Here is an 18,900-nt window from a genome sequence, read left to right as displayed (position 1 = left end):
GAAGGGAGGAGTGGGGGAATCTCAGACCCATTGTCTCTACTTCTGATCTGGCTAACACCTGCGTGGCAAATAGGTCTCCTCATTTGTTTCAACTTAGATTTGTTGACAGCGGTTTCCTGGTGCGCTGTCTTGAAGGATTCTGAGGAGGCTCAGCAAGAAAGAGTGTTCAGTTGATTGGGTCTGTCTGTCATGGAGAAGGAAGTAAGGAGTGGGGAGCTAGAGTGTCCTGGGCGTTCCTGTCCATCATGTAATACCTAGTGTTGGTGGCTGTGTCCTTGAGGAGGAGCCTTGTGTCCTCTGCCTCTGGCCACTCGGCTGTGAGTGCTGCACAAATGTGACCTGAACTTCTTGTGTGCTTCAGTAGCCAGCTTCCACCTGGAGGACAGTCCTGAGGCCGGAGGTGCCTCTGCTGGGCCCAGAGCACAGAGGCCATTTTGATTGACAGCACAACTGTGGTCCTCCTTCTGATTTAGAGTGTTAAAATGCTTCTCTAGAAAGTACGTAGGTTTTAGGATGATTCTCAGATTTCACAGCATACTAAGCCTATTGCCTTCAGTCTTAAGGGGGATGTGAGTAGATTGTAGGGACATATTTGTGGCGACTTAAATATGTGCAGAACATAGTAAGTCGCCACAAATAAAACAAGGTGAGGTTTTTTTCCACCACAAGTAACGTTCTCCTACTCTTTTCAGCTCAAGCTCTTGGACTTACAGAGGCAGTGAAAGTACCATACCCTGTGTTCGAATCCAACCCCGAGTTCCTCTATGTGGAGGGTTTGCCAGAAGGAATTCCCTTCCGAAGCCCCACCTGGTTTGGAATTCCTCGACTTGAAAGGATTGTCCGTGGGAGCAATAAAATTAAGTTTGTTGTTAAAAAGTAAGTCATTGGCTACCTCAGCCCTTTTTGGAATTGGTGAAGTATTTCTACTTAACTTTTTTTCTTAGAAGTGTGGGACTTTGAAGTCCATGCTGGGAAATCCTGGCTCTGGGCTGAAATCCTATCGTTATCTATTTCCTCTGCAAATCTTCTTTTTTTTTTTTTTTTTTTTTTTTTGGTACTGAGGATTGAATTCAGGAGCACTTGACCGCTGAGCCACATCTCCACCCCTTTTTTTTTTTTTTTTGGAGAGAGAATCTTTTAGTCTTTATTTTTTAGTTTTCGGTGGACACAATATCTTTATTTTATTTTTATGTGGTGTTGAGGATCGAACCCAGCACCCTGTGCATGCCAGGTGAGCACGCTACTGCTTGAGCCAGATCCCCAGCCCCTATTTTTGTATTTGAGACAGAGTCTCACTGAGTTGCTTAGGGCTTCACTTTTGTTGAGACTGGCTGTGAACTTGCGATCCTCCTGCTTTCTCTCCTGATCTGCTGGGATTATAGGCGTGCACCTGTCTGCAAATCTTTTTTTTTTTTTTTTCTCCTTCTGTTTTGAAAATTAGAGGCCAGCCTTGGGCCTGTAGTTGCTGGGGAGGTGACAGGTGTGTCCCACTGCCTGGTATGGATGCCATATGCTGTGTTGTTCCTGATACATCTTATGATGGCTGAACATTGTTGACCCAAGTTCTTCTTTACCTTCTTGCAGAGCTACAGTGGTTGAAGAAACTAATTTAGTTTTAAATTTTATTTTTCAAAAACACTGATTGTGGGCTGGGGCTGTAGCTTAGTTTATCGGGTGCTTTCCTTGCATGCCCAAGGCCCTGTTCAGCCCCCAGCACCACTCACACACGAATACACATACCCAGAACCACTGGTCGTGGTCATTTACACTAACTGTGGCCCACCATCCGACTCTGTGTCCTGATTCTGACTTTTCTTTCCAGACCTGAGCTGGTCGTTTCCTACCTGCCTCCTGGAATGGCCGGCAAAGTAAACACTAAAGGTAAGAGGCGTGTGGCTCTTTCCCGTGCTCAGTGCTCTGGAACCTTCCTTGTCAAGTTCCTTATGTCAGACTTGAGCATGCACCATCTTGTGGGGTTTGGTTTATTTGTCATTTAGGTATTTTATTTAATGTTCCTCTTGTTCTTTCTCTCTCTCTCTCTCTTTTTCTTTTTTCTTTACATTTCATTGAAAATGTCATGTTTGCAATCCTCCTTCATTCGTGTTTCCACAGCTTTGTTGAGACTCAATGGAGGATTACACTACCAGTTTAATTCTTCAGGTTTCTTTGAAAAGAACCAAACTGTATGAATTTTAATACTCTGCTTTTATAAAGCATCCCCTTCTATAATTTTTTTAAACAATATACAAAAGTAATCGTGTCTTATTTTACAGCATTGCAGTCCCCCAAAAGACCACGGAGCCCTGGGAGTAACTCAAAGGTTCCTGAAATTGAGGTCACGGTGGAAGGTAAGGCCATTCCTTGGCAAGTTCTGTTGATTCTGAAGTGTACTAGTTATGTGAGTTCACTAGTTGTAGTTTTATGCAAATGAGTTTTTATAGACCTGGTCAATTTCAGAATGTTTTTTAATTAAAATAAAAAAAATGGAGAAAGTAGCACATGGAGTTTTTCCCTTATCTTTTTCACCCTCTTTTTGCCTCCCCCCCCCCCCCCCCGGGGAAATTTAGGGATAGTTTAAGTAGTAGTGCTTTGGATTAAAATAGTTTTTACTATGTCCTCAAGTTGCCTTTCTTCTCTCTTCTCCAACTGGGTCTCTTGTCTTCTCATTTCCATGGTGTTAAAATACTCAACAAAGCACCGTACATGTTCCTCAGCCGCTGCTACGCAGGAGTGTTGCCTGCTGCCTCTGCATTAATGAGAAGGAAATAACTGCATTGGGAGGATTCTTTTTGTCCTGGGTTTTTATTTTTTGTTGTTTTGTTACCAGGGATTGATCCCAGGGGCATTAACCACTGAGCCACATCCCAGACCTGTTTTGTATTTTATTCAGAGACAGGGTCACACTGAGTTGCTTCACGCCTCACTTTTTGCTGAAGCTGGCTTTGAACTTGTGATCCTCCTGCCTCAGCCTCCTGAGCTGCTGGATTACAGACGTGTGCCCCTGCACCAGGCCTTAGTTTTCAGTTTTGCATTAAGAAATTGCTGCATGGAGCTGGGGTTTGGCTCAGTGGGAGAGTGCTTGGCTAGCATGCTTAAGGCACTGAGTTTGATCCTCAGCACCACATAAATGAAAAATAAAGATATTGTGTCCACTTAAAAAACTAATAATAATAATAATAATTTTTTTTTAAAAAGTGCTGCTATTTTCGCTGGGATTGTGACTCGGTAGTAGAGCGCTTCCCACGCATGTGTAGGGCCCTGGGTTTGATCCTCAGCACCACATAAAATTACATAACGGTATTTTGTCCATCCACAACTACAGATATTTAAAAAAAGAAAGTGCTGCTATCAAGCGGAGCATGGGTCCCCGTTTAGGTCTACAGCACACTGAGGACCTGTTTTCTCATGTGAAGGACATCAGGCATCCTGCACAGTTCATTCATGTTCGCCATTACCAGATTAAAAATTTGTGTTCACAAATGCCAAGAATCACAAATAGACTCAGTCCTCTTTCTCCCTTTGGATTAATCTGAGGGCGATCTCTCCTGCACACACGACCTTTCTTTCCCTGAAGGAACTCGTGACTGCTTTGAAAGTGCATGTGCTGTTCCTTACTAAAGTGACACACTCGGCCGCCAGGCAGACCTAGGCCTGAGTTCACCACGGCTTGTGTTCTGTGAGCCGTGACAGTGCCTCGGGGAACACGAGTGCACAGGGAGACAGGAGAGGATTATCACCAGGCAGGGCACACAGCAGGTCTTCCTTAGAGGGAAGTGCCAATGGCCAGGTCCACAGTCCTGCTCCCTGCTCTGGGAGCATGCGCATGTACTGTTCCCAGCTATGCTCACTATCTCAGTGCCTGCGGGCCTGGGCCATCTGGCTCCAGGTCACAGCACCGGGGCCTCTGAGGCGACTGGTCCCTGCCGTGTACCGGTGATGTGTTGGTGAGGAAGGCCACTGAAGGAGGCTTAGATTAGTGGTTAGAGTGAGGAAAAGAGAAGAAACGGAGGAGGACAGGTGAGGTGGTGAGTGTAGCTACAGGCTTGGTGTTCGAGTGGGGACACATCCCTGGGGACAAGGCAAGGTGCTCTACAAGAGCAGAAAGGGCAGAAATATAAACAGCCATGTGTATTTCTCAAGCAATGAGAGATCGAGTCCATGAGCCCTAGGTGAGTTAAAAAGTCTCATTTAAAAACACTGAGAGGGGCTGGGGATGTGGCTCAAGCGGTAGCGCGCTCGCCTGGCATGCGTGCGGCCCGGGTTCGATCCTCAGCACCACATACCAACAAAGATGCTGTGTCCGCCGAGAACTAAAAAATAAATATTAAAAATTCTCTCTCTCCTCTCTCACTCTCTCTCTCTCTCTCTCTCTCTCTCTCCTCTCTCACTCTCTCTTTAAAAAAAAAAAAATCATCCTTTAAAAAAAAACACTGAGAACACCAAGAACAGCTCAGGACAGGGAGGACAGCTGCCCTCAAGGGCATTCCAGTTTACCATTTGTTTCTGTCCCTCTGGCTCCAGTGTAAAGTCACTGGGTGCTGTGCTGGTGCCATGGCTCGAATGGATTAACCTCTGGGTGTTAAATGTAAGTTTGGGAAAAAGTGAAGCGGGCTGTGGACATGCCCCCATGTATGGGCACTGCCTGGGGAGATGGGTTGATTCATAGCCGGGCGCAGAGGCGCATGCCTGTAATCCCAGTGGCTCTGCAGGCTGAGGCAGGAGGATTGTGAGTTCAAAGCCAGCCTCAGCACCTTGGCAGGCCCTAAGCAACTCAGTGACACGTTGTCTCTAAATAAAAAAATAAAAAATAGGACTGGGGTGTGGCTCAGTGCTTCAATCCCCAGTCCAAAAAAAAAAAAAAAAAAAAGATTGATTTGTAATAGTAGGTAGGCTTCTGGATGTCACTCTGGCGTGTGGTTTTTAGCTTTTGTCTGTTCATCCTGTTGAAACAAAGCTTACTTAATTGTAAACTCTTGGCCAGAAAAATAGAGAAACACAGCTTGTGGAACATGACAGGGGCAGGGCTGCGCCACCCCGGCTCCCAGGGCAGCAGTTTTGTGTCCCTGGCAGGCGGTGTTGACTTCAGCAGGAGCGTTTGTTTTCCTCACATTAAGATGATTTTGAGGGCTGGGGATGTGGCTCAAGCGGTAGCGCGCTCGCCTGGCATGCGTGCGGCCCGGGTTCGATCCTCAGCACCACATACCAACAAAGATGTTGTGTCCGCCGAGAACTAAAAAAAATAAAAAATTTTTAAAAAATTTAAAAAAAAGATGATTTTGAAGGCAGGCTTGTCCCAATGTGTGGGCTCCGTAGCTGGAAGAAGATAAAGGATTTCTCTGGGATTCACTTGGCCTCCCTTCCTGTGTGCATTAGAACCCTGGTGCTCCTGTCCTCTTGTCTGTATCCATGTAGGACACGTGTGAGGAGTGGAGGGGCCGCATCCACCCAGCTGGCACCCTCCGTCAAGAGCTCCTGGTGGGGTGGACATGCTCGGGGTAGCGCAGTGCTGGGCGTGGAGACAGGGCTTCTCAGGGGCTCAGGCTGGCTTTGACTGGGACACTCTGCTTCAGCCTGCTGAGTCGCCAGGATTCCCAGCTTGTGCCCTGATGCCCAGCTTCATAACAGATTTTAGCCCGAATATTGTAGTTCAAAGGAAAAAAAAAGAACTGAAAATAATGAAATGAAATATATAGAGATTGAATTCAGACCTGGGATTCTCTGGAGAATTATTTAAACTCAACTTTTCGTGCTCTATAAAACAGGACTAAGCATAGTGTTTAATGCTTCAGGTTTTTAAAAAAATTGAGATGGCATTTGTTTGCTGTGAAGTCTCCCTATTCGGTGGTTCGAGTGGGCCAATTATGTGTCATCTCACTCTGACTCCAGAGCTGGCTCCAGGGGCCTCTGACCACTCCACTGGCTGTCCCTCCTCACTTTCCGCACAGCCGCCAGCCACCGGCTGTTCTTTTATTTTCTATCTGATGTTCCGCGTGGATGGACCTGAGCAACATGTCTCTGGCCCAGGGTTTGGCCTCCTGTTTAGAGGCTCCTCTAGGCTGGGCTGTCTGCCTGTCCTCCATTTTTCTTCCTCCGTTAAAAAAAAAAAAAATGTGGTGATCAATACACAGCACAGAGCTTACCAGTGTGGCCACTTCTCCAAGCGTGTACTTCTGCAGCATTCAGTACGTTCATGTCATTGTGTCGTTGTCGTCATTGCCAGAGCACCTGACCTCACCCAGCTGAACCTTGGCCTATGACATCAACTCCAACTCCCCGCCTGAGCCCTGACCCTGACAAGGGTTGTGAGCACTGTGCTGTGGTACTGTCTCATCATGGGGGAATACTGGGCCGCAAAATGAGTGAAGTCCTGCCGTGCGCAGTGACGAGGAGGAGTGGAATTCCTCTTGTTGGGCAAAACAGGCCACGTGCAGGAGGGGAGCGCCTCGTGTCCTCGCTGTGTGGAAGGGAGGTGCTGGCCGCCGGCCTTAGTACGGGCATTAAAGTGGTGAGAGGAGACCTGTGGGTTCTGTGTTCTGTAGCAGCACAGCGTGGCTGTGGGGCGGCTTGAACCAGGCCTCGCGCACACTAGGCAAGTGCCCTGCTGCTGAGCCTCCGCCCAGTCCTGTGGGTAACGCTTGGTGAGAAGAATCCAGGGCATGTTTCAGGATTGTATTTCAGGCTGGGGTATTGGGACGCTCCCCACAGAAGACCCCTGCCCAGGAGCTGGAGGTGCTGTGCCCTGGCTGGGTTTTCCACGCCGTGTCCCTGTCACCTGGCTGCACCCCACACACAAATATTATGTCTCAGAAATTCCATAAAAACCAAACATTAATAAAGAATAGCAAATATACAAAATAACTTGCTTTTTTTCAGAACAAGTAAGACTAGACGTGAGAGGTTGGGACCCAAGCAAGAGAGAAAGCGCAGGCAGTGGTGACGCCCACCGTGCGCGGCCCTACTGTGCTCCTCTGCCGGCCCCTCTGGCTCTGTGCCTCTGCGAGACATGGCTGGAAAAGTGGTCCCCAGGGACCACGTGGCCAGTACCTGGTTTCGTAGATGACCGTGCTACCCCGCGTGGGTCTGTCCTGCATAGCTGTTCTCCTTGCGGTTTTTCTTTACTCAGTTTCTGTTACCTATGGTTAACCATGGTCCAAAAATATTAACTGGAAAATTCCAGAAAGAAATAGTTCATAAGTTTTTTTTAAAAGCTGCCGTGCACCGAGGTGTACAAAGCCCTGTTCTGCTTCCTGTTCTGGTCCTACCATCAGTTCTCTGGTAACGTGGCCAGAGGTAGATGGGCGTCCTTGGTAAGTTCTGCATTTTTCAAGGACTTACAGCGTCAGCTGCACCTCTTCTGTGCCCACCTGTGGTACGTGGGGACCCTGCTTCTGCATCTCCTCGGCGCTCCTTGCTGTGTGTTGGTGCCTGGTGGCAGACACTCCTCCAGGGAGCGCCACTGTGTGCGTGCACCACACATAGCCTGTCAGACACTTCACTCCCACTCCTTCCTGAGCTGGGCAGTGTCTGAGTAGATGTCTGAGAAGTGCCAGGTGATAGGGAGGGAGCAGAGATGGGCTATGACCAGCAGGCATGGCCATTGTCGTCCAGACTTGGCTGTTTCTGGCACAGGCTGGACTGGACCAGAGGTACTACATAGTAGGATTAATCAGATGTCAGTCATGGTTTTTCTTGACTTTCCTTCAGGCTCTAACAACAATAACCCTCAGACCTCCACCGTTCGAACTCCCACCCAGACTAATGGCTCCAACGTTCCCTTCAAGCCTCGTGGGAGAGAGTTTTCCTTTGGTAAGTGTGTCGTGGTTTTCTCACTTCACCGCATTACACAAAGGAATGCCTCTTGGTCCAGGTGACCCACTGCTTTTTGTGGTAAGTTGGCACCGGCCGTGATGAAGGTTGCCAACTGTCTGACCTATGTGTGAGCTCACGCTGCTGATCACCCCCATGTCTAGTCTGGCCTTAAAGGACGCGTGTCAGGCAGCAGGTGAGGCCCTTATGATGGCAGTAGGGCCGCACCTTCTCAGTTGCTGTGATCTTAAACCGCCTCCAAGTTGAGCAGCGGGAAGGGCTGGAACTTGGCTGTCTGCAGCTAGCTTTCTGGGCCTCCGCTTCTCTGGTGCCATTTGTAAAACAGAGACAGCACTGCCTTCCCACGTTGGAGTTGTGAGGACCATCAGCGTCAGCTCCTCACCTGTGCTCAGATAGACGCTGTATTGGGAATGGGTTCATTTCTTGTTTATTTCAGTGCATGTCATTTCAGCCAGGGTGTCAGTGTTGCAGTCAAACACTTCTGTAGTGTAGCAGGGTGGGTGTGCTGCCAGCCCGGGACGTGTTAGAAACTGAGGACTGTTTACTTTGTGCCTCCTAAAGCTACACAGTGAAAGGTGAGCAACCCTGTCTGTGACCGTGAACGACACTCTAACCACGTGTTTCTCTGCAGAGGCCTGGAACGCCAAGATCACAGACCTGAAGCAGAAAGTCGAGAATCTTTTCAATGAAAAATGTGGTAGGTTTATTTTGAAACCTTACTGAAATATAAAGTAGCTTTCAATAAATCTAAGACAGGGAGCAGAGTTATTAAGTGTTATTATCTCTGGAAATCTGTGGGTTTTTCAAGTTTCAGTTTCTATCATTTTACTGGGCACCTTGTAAGACATCAAAGGATGCTTTCTAAAACTAAGTTGTGTTTTTGAGTAAAGATGGCTCCAGTGTCTGTGAAATGTTCACAGTGCATCCCTAGAGCTGAAGGTGAATAGTGTGCAGGGGGAGAGGCGCGAACTGTCTGTCGTGTGCGTCCCACAGGTGAAGCTCTTGGCCTTAAGCAGGCGGTGAAGGTGCCATTTGCATTGTTCGAGTCTTTCCCGGAGGACTTCTATGTGGAAGGCCTACCCGAGGGCGTGCCCTTCCGAAGGCCCTCTACCTTTGGCATTCCAAGGCTGGAGAAGATACTGCGCAACAAGGCCAAGATCAAATTCATCATTAAGAAGTAAGCAAATACAGTGAAGCCAGGGACAGGCACATGGTTTCCCCTTTGTTCTGGGACTCTGATACCAAGGTCAAAATAGCCCTCCAGCCTCCTTTCATGCAGCTTGCCTTTTCCTTAGTGAGTTACCAAGGTACATAGAGGGAGCAGGTCCTCTACCAGAAGGTGCTCACACTCAGGTTTCTATGGGGTGGTGCTGCTAACTCTTACCAGTGGTTCAGGTTTTCAAAGGTCTTTTTTTCCCCCTGCAATTTAAACAGTATTTTTAACTTCACCTATGTTTGCCTGACCATCTATGAATTAATTAGGCTAATTGAAATAGATGGGAATAATTGGAATTATTGATATACATTTATATAACAGCCTCCCCAGCAGCTTGAGAGGCTGTGGCAAGAGGATCATTAATTCAAAGCCAGCTTCAGCAAAAGTGAGGTGCTAAGCAACTCAGCAAGACCCTGTCTATAAATAAAATACAAAATAGGGCTGGGGATGTGGCTCAGTGGTCACATGCCCCTGAGTTTAGTCCCAAAAATGAAGTCCTACTAGGTACAAGTGTACTTTTGGGCAACATGGTTTTGCCGTGTCAATCAGAGCTGGCGTTGCCACACTTCATGACTGTTCGCTGCCCTGTAGGCCCTGTCCTAGAGGTTTGGCAGTAAGGCTGCTGCTTCCCAAGAGGATATGCAGGGCTCGGGTCCAAGGCTTGTCGGTGTCTCTAGGCTGCACACTTGGGGCTTTTCCTGTTTTCATTCTCGCATCTTGCCCTGATTCTCTCATGGACATGCCCCCAGCATGGGAAGAATGCAAAGTCAAACTAGGACACTAATGGGTTTGAGCAGAGGGATGGGTGGGTGTCAACTCAGGTGTCATTGGGCTTTTTGAGATGTGTTCTTCATGGAACCACATTGTTTCTGTTTATGGTTAGGAGCTGAATCTGCTTGCACAGGGCTTCTAAAATCTTATTTATTTAATTGTCGGTGATGACTTTTACCCTGGGTTAGCCATGTTTTCTCTCTTGCATATAGACCAGAGATGTTTGAGACGGCGATCAAGGAGAGTACCTCCTCCTCCAAGAGCCCACCCAGTGAGTGTCCCCCGGACGGCTGCAGTGCTCTCCCCACAGGGCGGGTATTGGTTTCCGGGTCTTTTGGATCAAGTGCTGAGTGGCAGTGCTCGCAATGAGAACAGGCCTTAGTGGGAATGGTCAAACCCGGGTGGAACCCAGAGTGTGGCTAGAGGGGAGGAAACTTCCCTGAGGCCCGAGGCCCTGTGCCATCTGCTGGAGGGGAGCTCCTCACCTTCAGGTCCCTAGAGAAAACGTTGGTGCTGTTTGTTCTCCTTAATCTCTAATCTTAAATTTTCAACCTAAGGAAAAATAAATTCGTCGCCCAATGTTAACACAACTGCGTCAGGTGTGGAGGATCTGAACATCATTCAAGTGACAATTCCAGGTATCCTTTCTCTGCCTTCATCGTGGTTTGTGGGTCTCTGTGGCTTTTCCGGGTCTCTGAGCGCAGGTTACTGGGACTTGTCCTAGTCACTCAGGGAGGTCCCACATCCTACAGGTCGCCCTGTGTCCCCGGGTCCCGCAGAGACCCTCAACCAGTACTGTGCTCTGTGCTTTGCCTGCCAGGGCTTGGGTCCCATGGCTTGTTGGTGCTTCTAGGCTGCACACTTGGGGCTTTTCCTGTGTCCCTCTGCCCTGCACAGCACCTGTCGTCATTGGAACAGGGACGCAGCACTTTCAGTTATTTTCAGTTCGGGTTGTAACTTGTTCACAGGACTGAAGTGCTCCAGAGACTAACAGAGCTCCTCGTGATCTACTTGAAATTAAAAGTGCATTTTTAAGTTTTGAGTTTTCTCTGGACTGTTTTCAGATGATGACAATGAGAGACTGTCAAAAGTTGAGAAAGCAAGACAGCTGCGCGAGCAAGTGAACGACCTCTTCAGTCGGAAATTCGGTGGGTGTTGTATCGTGAGATACTTTGCAGGAAACCAGGGATCCCCCTCCCTCCCGATCCCCAGTACTGGAGATTGAACCCCAGGGTGCTCTCCCCTGAGCTACTCCCCAGTCTGGAGGTTGTGTTTTAAGAAGGTCTGTTCAGTAGACTGTTGTCATGTAGTCATAACCTCCTGATGGAAAAGAAGTAAAATTTTAAAAATTGCTCCAATAAGAAAATTTTTATTGTATTGTTCTATTAGTGGTCTGTATCAAAGTTAATAACCTCAAGGCTCCTGTTTGTTTGCTGAATACAGAGAACTTAGTTAGCAGACAGGGTGGCCTTGGCAGCGCATGCTACTTTGTGCTCTTAAAGTCGGTGTCAGGTATGAGGTCCTCTGCTTCTTGCTGCCTCGTTACAGGCGAAGCTATCGGCATGGGCTTCCCTGTGAAGGTGCCCTACAGGAAGATCACCATCAACCCTGGGTGTGTGGTGGTGGATGGCATGCCCCCCGGGGTGTCCTTCAAAGCCCCCAGCTACCTGGAGATAAGCTCCATGAGGAGGATCTTAGATTCTGCTGAGTTCATCAAGTTCACAGTCATTAGGTAAGTGGGGTCCCTGCTTAGTCACAGGGGCAAGTCTAGAGATGGCCAGGCTCAGACATACCCCTGCCCCATGAGTTGTGTGGGGTCCTGAGTGAGGAGCGATGGATGTTTGTTTTGTTCAGTGCTGGGCATCAATCCCAGAGCCTCGAGCAGGCGGACCGGTGCCCTGTCCCTGCGCTGGCTTCCTCTCCAGTTCTTAGGCAAGCCATTGGCAGATCACGGGAGGCCTGTAGCCCCCATCCCGCCTGCCAGCTCTGACTGCGTACCCTCTGTCTGCTCTCCGGCTACAGTGGGAAGTGTGCGTAGCTGGCAGGGAGACACTGGGGCCCACGAGGCCTGCAGTGTCACCATCGTGGCGTGTCCTTGTGGGCTTCACGGCACACGGTCTGGGCTCAAACCAGCCATTTGTAGCCACATCACTTCTGTTTCTCCCCCTGCGAGATGGAGTGATGTCGTCCCTTCTAGAGCACCAGCTCCTTGTATCCCACAGTGACCCCCTCCCTCCTAGCCACCTCAGCCCATCACTCGCTGCCACGGCCCTGTCTCTGGCAACGCAGGTTCCTCAGGGCAGGCCCCAGGCACCCCGGGCCTTTTTTCCTGCACTCATGTCCTCAGCAGCCAGAGACTGAGCAACGCCTTCCCAGTAGCCATCACTGGGTTCTCTGTTCCTGTCTCTGCTCATATTTTTGCTGTCTCCACTTAAGTGGAGCATTTTATGACAGTGGTGTGTGTGTGTTCCTGCACACATATGCCTGATACACGTGCGCACGTACATGATTTTTTTTTTTTTTGGTTAAACTAGGCATTGGAACCCAAGGGTGCTTTACCATTGAGCCACGTCCCCTGTCCTTTTTATTTTCTATTTTGAGACAGGGCCTCACGAAGTTACTGAGGCTGGCCTTGAACTTGTGATCCTCCTGCCTCAGCCTCAGGAGTCATTGGCATTGTGCCTGTCACACCCATCTCTTCTAAAAGATTATAAAGTAGTGGATAATTAGTGACACAGGTTAAGTGTTAGTTGAATGTACAGGTATTCTTGTACTGTTAAAATGTGATTTGTTTCTCTCTTTAGACCATTTCCCGGACTCGTGATTAATAACCGTGAGTATCTCACAGATTCTGGTGGTATGTTGCTGGGATCCCGGAGTTGGTGGTGGTGGGTGGTGGGTGCTCATTGGGGCGCGTATCTTACTGTTTTAACCCTCGGCAAGCTTGGTCATGAGTGATAGGATAGACCCCATTTTGGATGTTTCAGATTTAAATGACTTATTCATGGTATGTAAACAGTTTAAAGTGGGTCAGCGAGCCTGCGTGGTTCGGCCGTGTTGGGCACCCCCATGGTGGGCGCAGAGCTGAGCGGGCGCAGCAGGGCGGTGTGGCCCGACTGTTCACTGACTGGCTCCATAAGGAAAGCTTTGCAGCGGAGGCCATAAGTAGGTGCCCGACCCTCAGCGTCTGTGTGTGGTGTCACAGACCGCAGGGCAGGATGTCACTGACGGCATAGGCCACAAACTGTGATTTGACTTGCCCACGTGGGCTCGCATGCTGCTCAGTAGACAAATGTGGGTGTCCTCCCAGTGCCCTATGTCCATGTCATCAGGAGTGCTCGGAGCACTGTGGATCTGCTGGTCTGTTCTGCGCTGTGCTGTTGACTTCATCACTGCAGGTTGTGAACGTGGTGCCCATTCTTTTCTGAGACCCTTCAGAGTTTCTCCATCTTTTCTGATTAGAGTCGCTGTTCTCTCCCGAGCTCCATCTGCTCTGTGTTCATTCCCTAGAAGCCAGCCACCCCAGGGCTACGCTCTGTGGGTCCCCGTCACCCGGAAACTGAGCAGCTGGGGCTGTTGGCACCTGTTTTGCAGAGTGGCCTCCCCTGGTGGGGGCATGTGGTCTGGCTCTTCGCCTTCCGGGTTTTGAGTGTGACTTAGTCATAATGTCCTCGCTGGCTCCTGATGGAAGCCCCAGCTCCTCTCCTGTCAAGGCCCCCTCAGTGTGCCTTCTACTGGGCAGTGTTAGTATGTGGTGATGGCAGTCACTCAGAAGAGGCCACCCTGCCTTCTTGACCTCAGCTCTGGTCACACTAGGACCCTTGCCATTTGAGGGAATCCCACAGTGATTTCCCCTTTGATTCTTTTTATGGATCTCAGTTCATCTGACCCTCATATGATGTTTAGGAGCCAAGGAGCAGCATGTCTCTAGCTGCCTGCCCCAACTGGGTTGAAAGGGCATGGTTCTGAGCTCATCCTCGTACAGCAGTGGGCACTGGAGTTCTGTGGTCGTTACTGTGACATTCATGGTTTGGTGGAATATACCGGAATCCTTAATCACTGTTCTTTCTTGTCATGTGGCAGAGTTGTACCCATGGACCCGTCAGATGTGACTGGATGATACTAAGTTGTTGTCTGAGCTCTCTGCTTTTGTTTTTTTTTCAGAGTTGGTTGATCAGAACGAGTCAGAAGGCCCTGTGATCCAAGGTAAGAGGAGCCACGGGACAGAACGTCCCCCGCCGGGGCAGCTCCCTGGAGCTGCGGCCTACTGTCAGTTCTGCAGTGTGACACAAACACCGTCTGGGTTTTCTGGACACCTGTGTTTGGAAGCCCAGAACATTTTCACAGCTGGGGCTGGGGCTCAGGCTCAGGGACAGAGTGCTCACCAAGTGTGTGTGAAAACACACACACACACATACATTGTCTTCTCTCTCTCCTCTCTCTCCTCTCTCTTCTCTCTCTCTCTCTTTCTCCACTAATTCAAGCTGTGGGTCCTGACTAAAAACTGGGGGCCACAAATCGTTTGAGCCCACTGTCCTGGGTCAGGTGTAAGGTCAGGAACTGCAAGGTGTGGGGAGTGGAAGGAAATGTCAGGGTGAAAGACTCGTCTTTTTACTCAGGCTGTCCTGGAGCTTGAGATCCCCCTCCCCTAGTCTCCCAAGTCACTGGAGTCACAGGCATGTGCCACCTACCTGTCTCCTGCTGGCGCTTTCTGGCACTTGCTGCAAATTAGTGAGCCAGCTTGTGTTGGGTAGGAGTTGTCTTTTTGAATTTCCTCAAAAATGGGGAATGGCTGCTAGTGTTAAGATTGTTGAAAGTAATGAAAAGCTTTTATTGAAGGCAACCCAGGGAAGAATGGATGGAAAACAGAAGGAGCTTCCTGCTCCCTGTTCACAGCCACATCAAGATTGGTGACCAGCTGGGCTCCGGGGCAGGACGCTTGCCTAGCAGGTGTGAGGCACTAGGTTCCATCCTCAGCACCGCATACAAATAAGTACATAAATTAAATACAAGTATTGTGTCCATCTACAACTAGAAATTAAAAAGAAAGAATTTTAAAAAAAAAAGAAGAATCTCAAGTTCAAAGCCAGCGTCAGCAGCGGCAAGGCGCTTAGCAACTCATTGAGACCCAGTCTCTAAATAAAATACAAAATAGGGCTGAGCATGTGGCTCGGCAGTTGAGTACCCCTAAGTTCAATCCCCGGTACCAAAAAAAAGATTGTTACTTGGAGCTGGGCGCGGTGGCCCTTCTTTATGATCCCAGCTGCTCAGAAGGCTGAGGCAGGAGGACAACAAGTTCAAGGACAGCTGCAGCAACTTTAGGGAAACCTTAACTCAAAAAATAGGAAGGGCTGGGGATGTAGCCCAGTTGTAGAGCACCCCTGGATTTAATCCACAATACTGCAAAAATTAAAAAATAAAAATAAAAAAAAGATTGTTATTTACTTGTGGGGGCATTGCTCGGGTGTGTGCTTAGCATGTATGAGGCCCTGGGCTCCGTTCCCAGCACACTCCCCCTCAAAAAACTGCTTCTAGGGGCTGGAGTTGTGGCTCGGTGGCAGAGCACTTGCCTAGCATGTGTGAGGCTATGGGTTCAATTCTCAGCACCACATCTAAATAAATGAATAAAATAAAAGTCCATCAACATCTAAAAAAAATATTTTTAAAAAAATGCTTCTGAAGGGCTGGGTTGTGGCTCAGCACTTGCCTAGCCTGCGTGAGCCCCTGGGTTCGATTCTCATCACCAGAATCAAATAGATGAATAAAATAAAGATCCATCAACATTTAAAAAAAAATTGTTACCGAAGACTTCATTTGTGTGGTTGTATATTCTCACTTATTAACACATCTCAGAAAAGTACGAATTTGAAAATGTTGTTGAATAGTTTTAGGTGGAATCCCCAGACACTGGTTATGGTTTCCACTGGTTTTGGTTTCTTCTTGGGCTTGTGGTTTGCTTACAAAGATTAGAAGGTTTCTCCCTTGTCCTCTTTCCAGATTCTTAAATAATTGAAAGCATCCTTTGAACACTATTAAAATGTCTTCATGTATTTCTCTTTAGAATCAGCTGAGCCAAGCCAGTTGGAAGTACCAGCAACGGAAGGTAAAAGGGTGGTCGTGGTCCACTTGGGAAAGTCTGAAGATTCTGAAGGCTTTTATTAGGACAGATGATAAATTGTTTATAAAACTGTGTGGTGGTTTTGTTCTTTTGTTTGTGAGTGAACTAGAGTCATAGTTTATGCCAGGAGACATTTAGAGCTGACCCATGGCTGCTATTCCTTTGTTTTCCTAGATAACTTTGGTAAATTCTAGAGCAGTTGAATAACTGCTGTGTAACTGAGGTGGTGCTTAATGGTCGTCATTGAGTGCATAGACATAATCAGATGTTTCTCTTTGAAAACACGAGTAACAAGGGCTTGTTGATGTTGCTTAGTCGTAGAGGGTTTACCTAGCATGCAAAGGCCCTGGGTTCAATCCCAAGCTCTGCAAAAAAAGGTAGAGAAAACACAAGTAATAAAATATACAATTTAACTAATGTCAGTTGTGAATGGATGGGTAATTGGCAGGCTTTCATTAGCAGTGATTGATCAGCACCCTTTTATTTTTCCTGATAGAAATTAAGGAGACTGATGGAAACTCTCAGATCAAGCAAGAACCAGATCCCACGTGGTAGACCTCTTCCCTCCCAGGGTGAGTTGCCACTGCGTCCCCTCTGCTGTTCCCTGTCCATTCAGACCAGCTGCATGTCCATCTGCCCATCAGCGTCCTTCCTTCTCCTGGGAGATGGGGCACCACCTTCAGGGATGCAAGGCCATGTGCAAGGTCTGCAGGATTGTTTGAGCTAGGAGCTTAAAGCAGAGGTTTTCCTTGTATCGACATCCCTGTCTGAGTCAAAGAGGTAAAGGCTCCAGTGCCCCCAGCCACTGGAATTCCTCTGAGGCATTATCACTGGACTTCTGTCCTGTAGTAAGAGTCAACCGGGCGCATGTCGCACGCCTGTCATCCCGCAGCTCAGGAGGCTGAGTTAGGAGGATCTCCAGTTCAAAGCCAGCCTCAGCCACTTATTGAGGCCCTAAGCACCCTAGCAAGACCTTGTCTCTAAATAAAATACAGAAAGAGCTGGGGATGTCGCTCGGTGGTTAAGTGCCCCTGGGTTTAATTCCTGATGCCAAAAAAAATACCAAACAGTTTTTGCAGAGTGTGGCGGAGCTTCAGGTGCGTTCTTAGTTCTGCATGTTGTGTTACAAGTCCAGTTTTACTGTTCCAGGTGTAGATTAGACCAAGAGTCAGGAAAATGGGAGTCTGTCCTCCTGGACCCCTGAACCACCTCTGTCCATGCGCTGGTGGCTACCGGAACCAGCTGGGCTGTGGCTGGTTCTTAGGTGCAGACCCTGACTGTGGCTTGTTGGATCCAGCCACTTGATTGAAATTTGTCTTTTGTTGCCAATTCATAGATTTCAGGTCTCATGTCACCTCATAAGTGCATTTCAGTCCAAGTAATTGTAATCAAAAATTGCAGTTCTGTGTTCTAATATGTGTGAATGTGAAATTCCTTTTAATCAGATTAACCTGTCTTCTTGTTTATTCTTTCTCATTTTAGATTAAGGTGTCAGTGGTTGAGAAGAGCTTTTTGGACCTGTTACTGCCCCAAGCTGTGTAATATACTTGTATAACAGAAATACCTTCTATACAAACCTTTTTTTCTACTTTTAGATAGAAATGTCTACTTTTTCAGCAGTTCTGTGAATTGAATTAAAGAGCAGAGTGACTGTAGATTTGGAATGGCTGGTTTACTTTGGAATGTATATTAAGGATTTCAGCAATGCTGGGAACACGACAGGGAAATGACAGGGACGACTCTCAGCAGATGTTTGGACGTATCCAGCAGAGCCTTCGGCGTGGTGTGTATTTTCCAGTTGAGAGAAGATATCTCCTATGGGAACATCTCAGCTTCTGCAGCGAAGAAAATTCCTGTGATAGTCAGTTCTTTAGTTTTTCTATTGGAAGAATCATTTAAATGCTCCTTGTTCACCGCTGTCCTTGAAGGCCGAGTGAACAGTAGTCATCTGTATATTTGACTAGACCTTTTCCTAAGCTATCTATCATGGTTCCTGCGTTTTTATCATAATGAAGAGAACCACCGTGTGGACGCCTGACGGTCGATGAGGGGCCCAGCGTGGGTGGACGGCCTGCAGATCCCTTTTCCACCTCTACGCTTCGTCCAAAGCGTAGCCTGGGAGTCAGGGTTGGGTCTGAGTGCTCAGGCAAGCTGCGCCTCGGAATCTGTGGCGTGGGCTGTCACCGTCTGTCATTTTCTAATTCTGCGTGGGACACTGAGGCACCAGTGGGCAGCAGAGCCAGCAGGTTGATTGATTCTGCACCCTTGCTATTCTGCGCCATACGTAGGAGAGTCCTGGTGTGTGAGGAGTTCACGGACTGTGGGTCTCGATGCCGGCTGTGGAGCTGGAGGCGGGGAGGCATAGCGCTCTCTTTACTTATCACGATGTTCACATGGAGAATCATATACACGGTAGCAAAATAGGCATTTTTATGTGTTGCTTATATTTTACCTCAAATTAAATTGTAGATATAGGGTAATAAATAAAATCCATCCATGCCTTTCACTCACCCCTTCATTTCTTTCTGAGGTGTCTTCCTGAGTGTCTGGGAGCCCAGTGGGTGAGGTGGTGGCAGGTGATCTATGGACGAGGGCCAGGTTGGTGCTGCCCAGAGCCTGTGGTACCTGGTGGGTGGACACAGCTGTCCCTCGTGTTCCTGAGGCCTCTGTCACACCAGTCCTCCTCCAGTCTCCCTGGGGTGTGCCAGCCGTGGGGGAAGAAGCGTAGTTTAGGTAGATGTGCTCAGTTTCCTTTGGGTTTGGTTTTTTTTTTTTTTTTTTTTTTTTTTTTTAATTGGTTGTTCAAAACATTACAAAGCTCTTGACGTATCATATTTCATACATTAGATTCAAGTGGGTTATGAACTCCCATTTTTACCCCAAATACAGATTGCAGAATCACATCAGTTACACATCCACATTTTTACATAATGCCCTATTAGTAACTGTTGTATTCTGCTACCTTTCC

General features: G+C 48.1%; 1 protein-coding gene across 9 annotated transcripts in view; it reads left to right on the top strand.

Annotated features, from left to right (window-relative positions):
* Nucleotides 1-18,438, top strand: part of GTF2I (general transcription factor IIi) — a 91,419-nt gene extending 72,981 nt beyond the window's left edge. For 8 of the 9 annotated variants that reach the window (XM_081297921.1, XM_081297928.1, XM_081297925.1 and 5 more), the window contains 15 exons: nucleotides 693-876; nucleotides 1,823-1,881; nucleotides 2,274-2,348; nucleotides 7,705-7,806; nucleotides 8,459-8,524; nucleotides 8,821-9,004; nucleotides 10,027-10,085; nucleotides 10,372-10,452; nucleotides 10,879-10,962; nucleotides 11,363-11,546; nucleotides 12,619-12,647; nucleotides 13,979-14,020; nucleotides 15,876-15,917; nucleotides 16,429-16,504; nucleotides 17,415-18,438. In XM_081297921.1, the coding sequence (XP_081154047.1) occupies nucleotides 693-876; nucleotides 1,823-1,881; nucleotides 2,274-2,348; nucleotides 7,705-7,806; nucleotides 8,459-8,524; nucleotides 8,821-9,004; nucleotides 10,027-10,085; nucleotides 10,372-10,452; nucleotides 10,879-10,962; nucleotides 11,363-11,546; nucleotides 12,619-12,647; nucleotides 13,979-14,020; nucleotides 15,876-15,917; nucleotides 16,429-16,487 (1,250 nt within the window). In that variant the 3' untranslated portion in view covers nucleotides 16,488-16,504; nucleotides 17,415-18,438. The remainder of the gene's footprint in view (nucleotides 1-692; nucleotides 877-1,822; nucleotides 1,882-2,273; nucleotides 2,349-7,704; nucleotides 7,807-8,458; nucleotides 8,525-8,820; nucleotides 9,005-10,026; nucleotides 10,086-10,371; nucleotides 10,453-10,878; nucleotides 10,963-11,362; nucleotides 11,547-12,618; nucleotides 12,648-13,978; nucleotides 14,021-15,875; nucleotides 15,918-16,428; nucleotides 16,505-17,414) is intronic. The other variant, XM_081297922.1, reaches the window with a different exon arrangement.
* The last annotated feature ends 462 nt before the right edge of the window (nucleotides 18,439-18,900 follow it).

The sequence above is a fragment of the Spermophilus citellus genome (assembly GCF_964194105.1).
Source record: "Spermophilus citellus genome assembly, chromosome: 6".
Taxonomy (NCBI): domain Eukaryota; kingdom Metazoa; phylum Chordata; class Mammalia; order Rodentia; family Sciuridae; genus Spermophilus; species Spermophilus citellus.
This window is presented reverse-complemented; position numbering and strand designations above follow the sequence as displayed.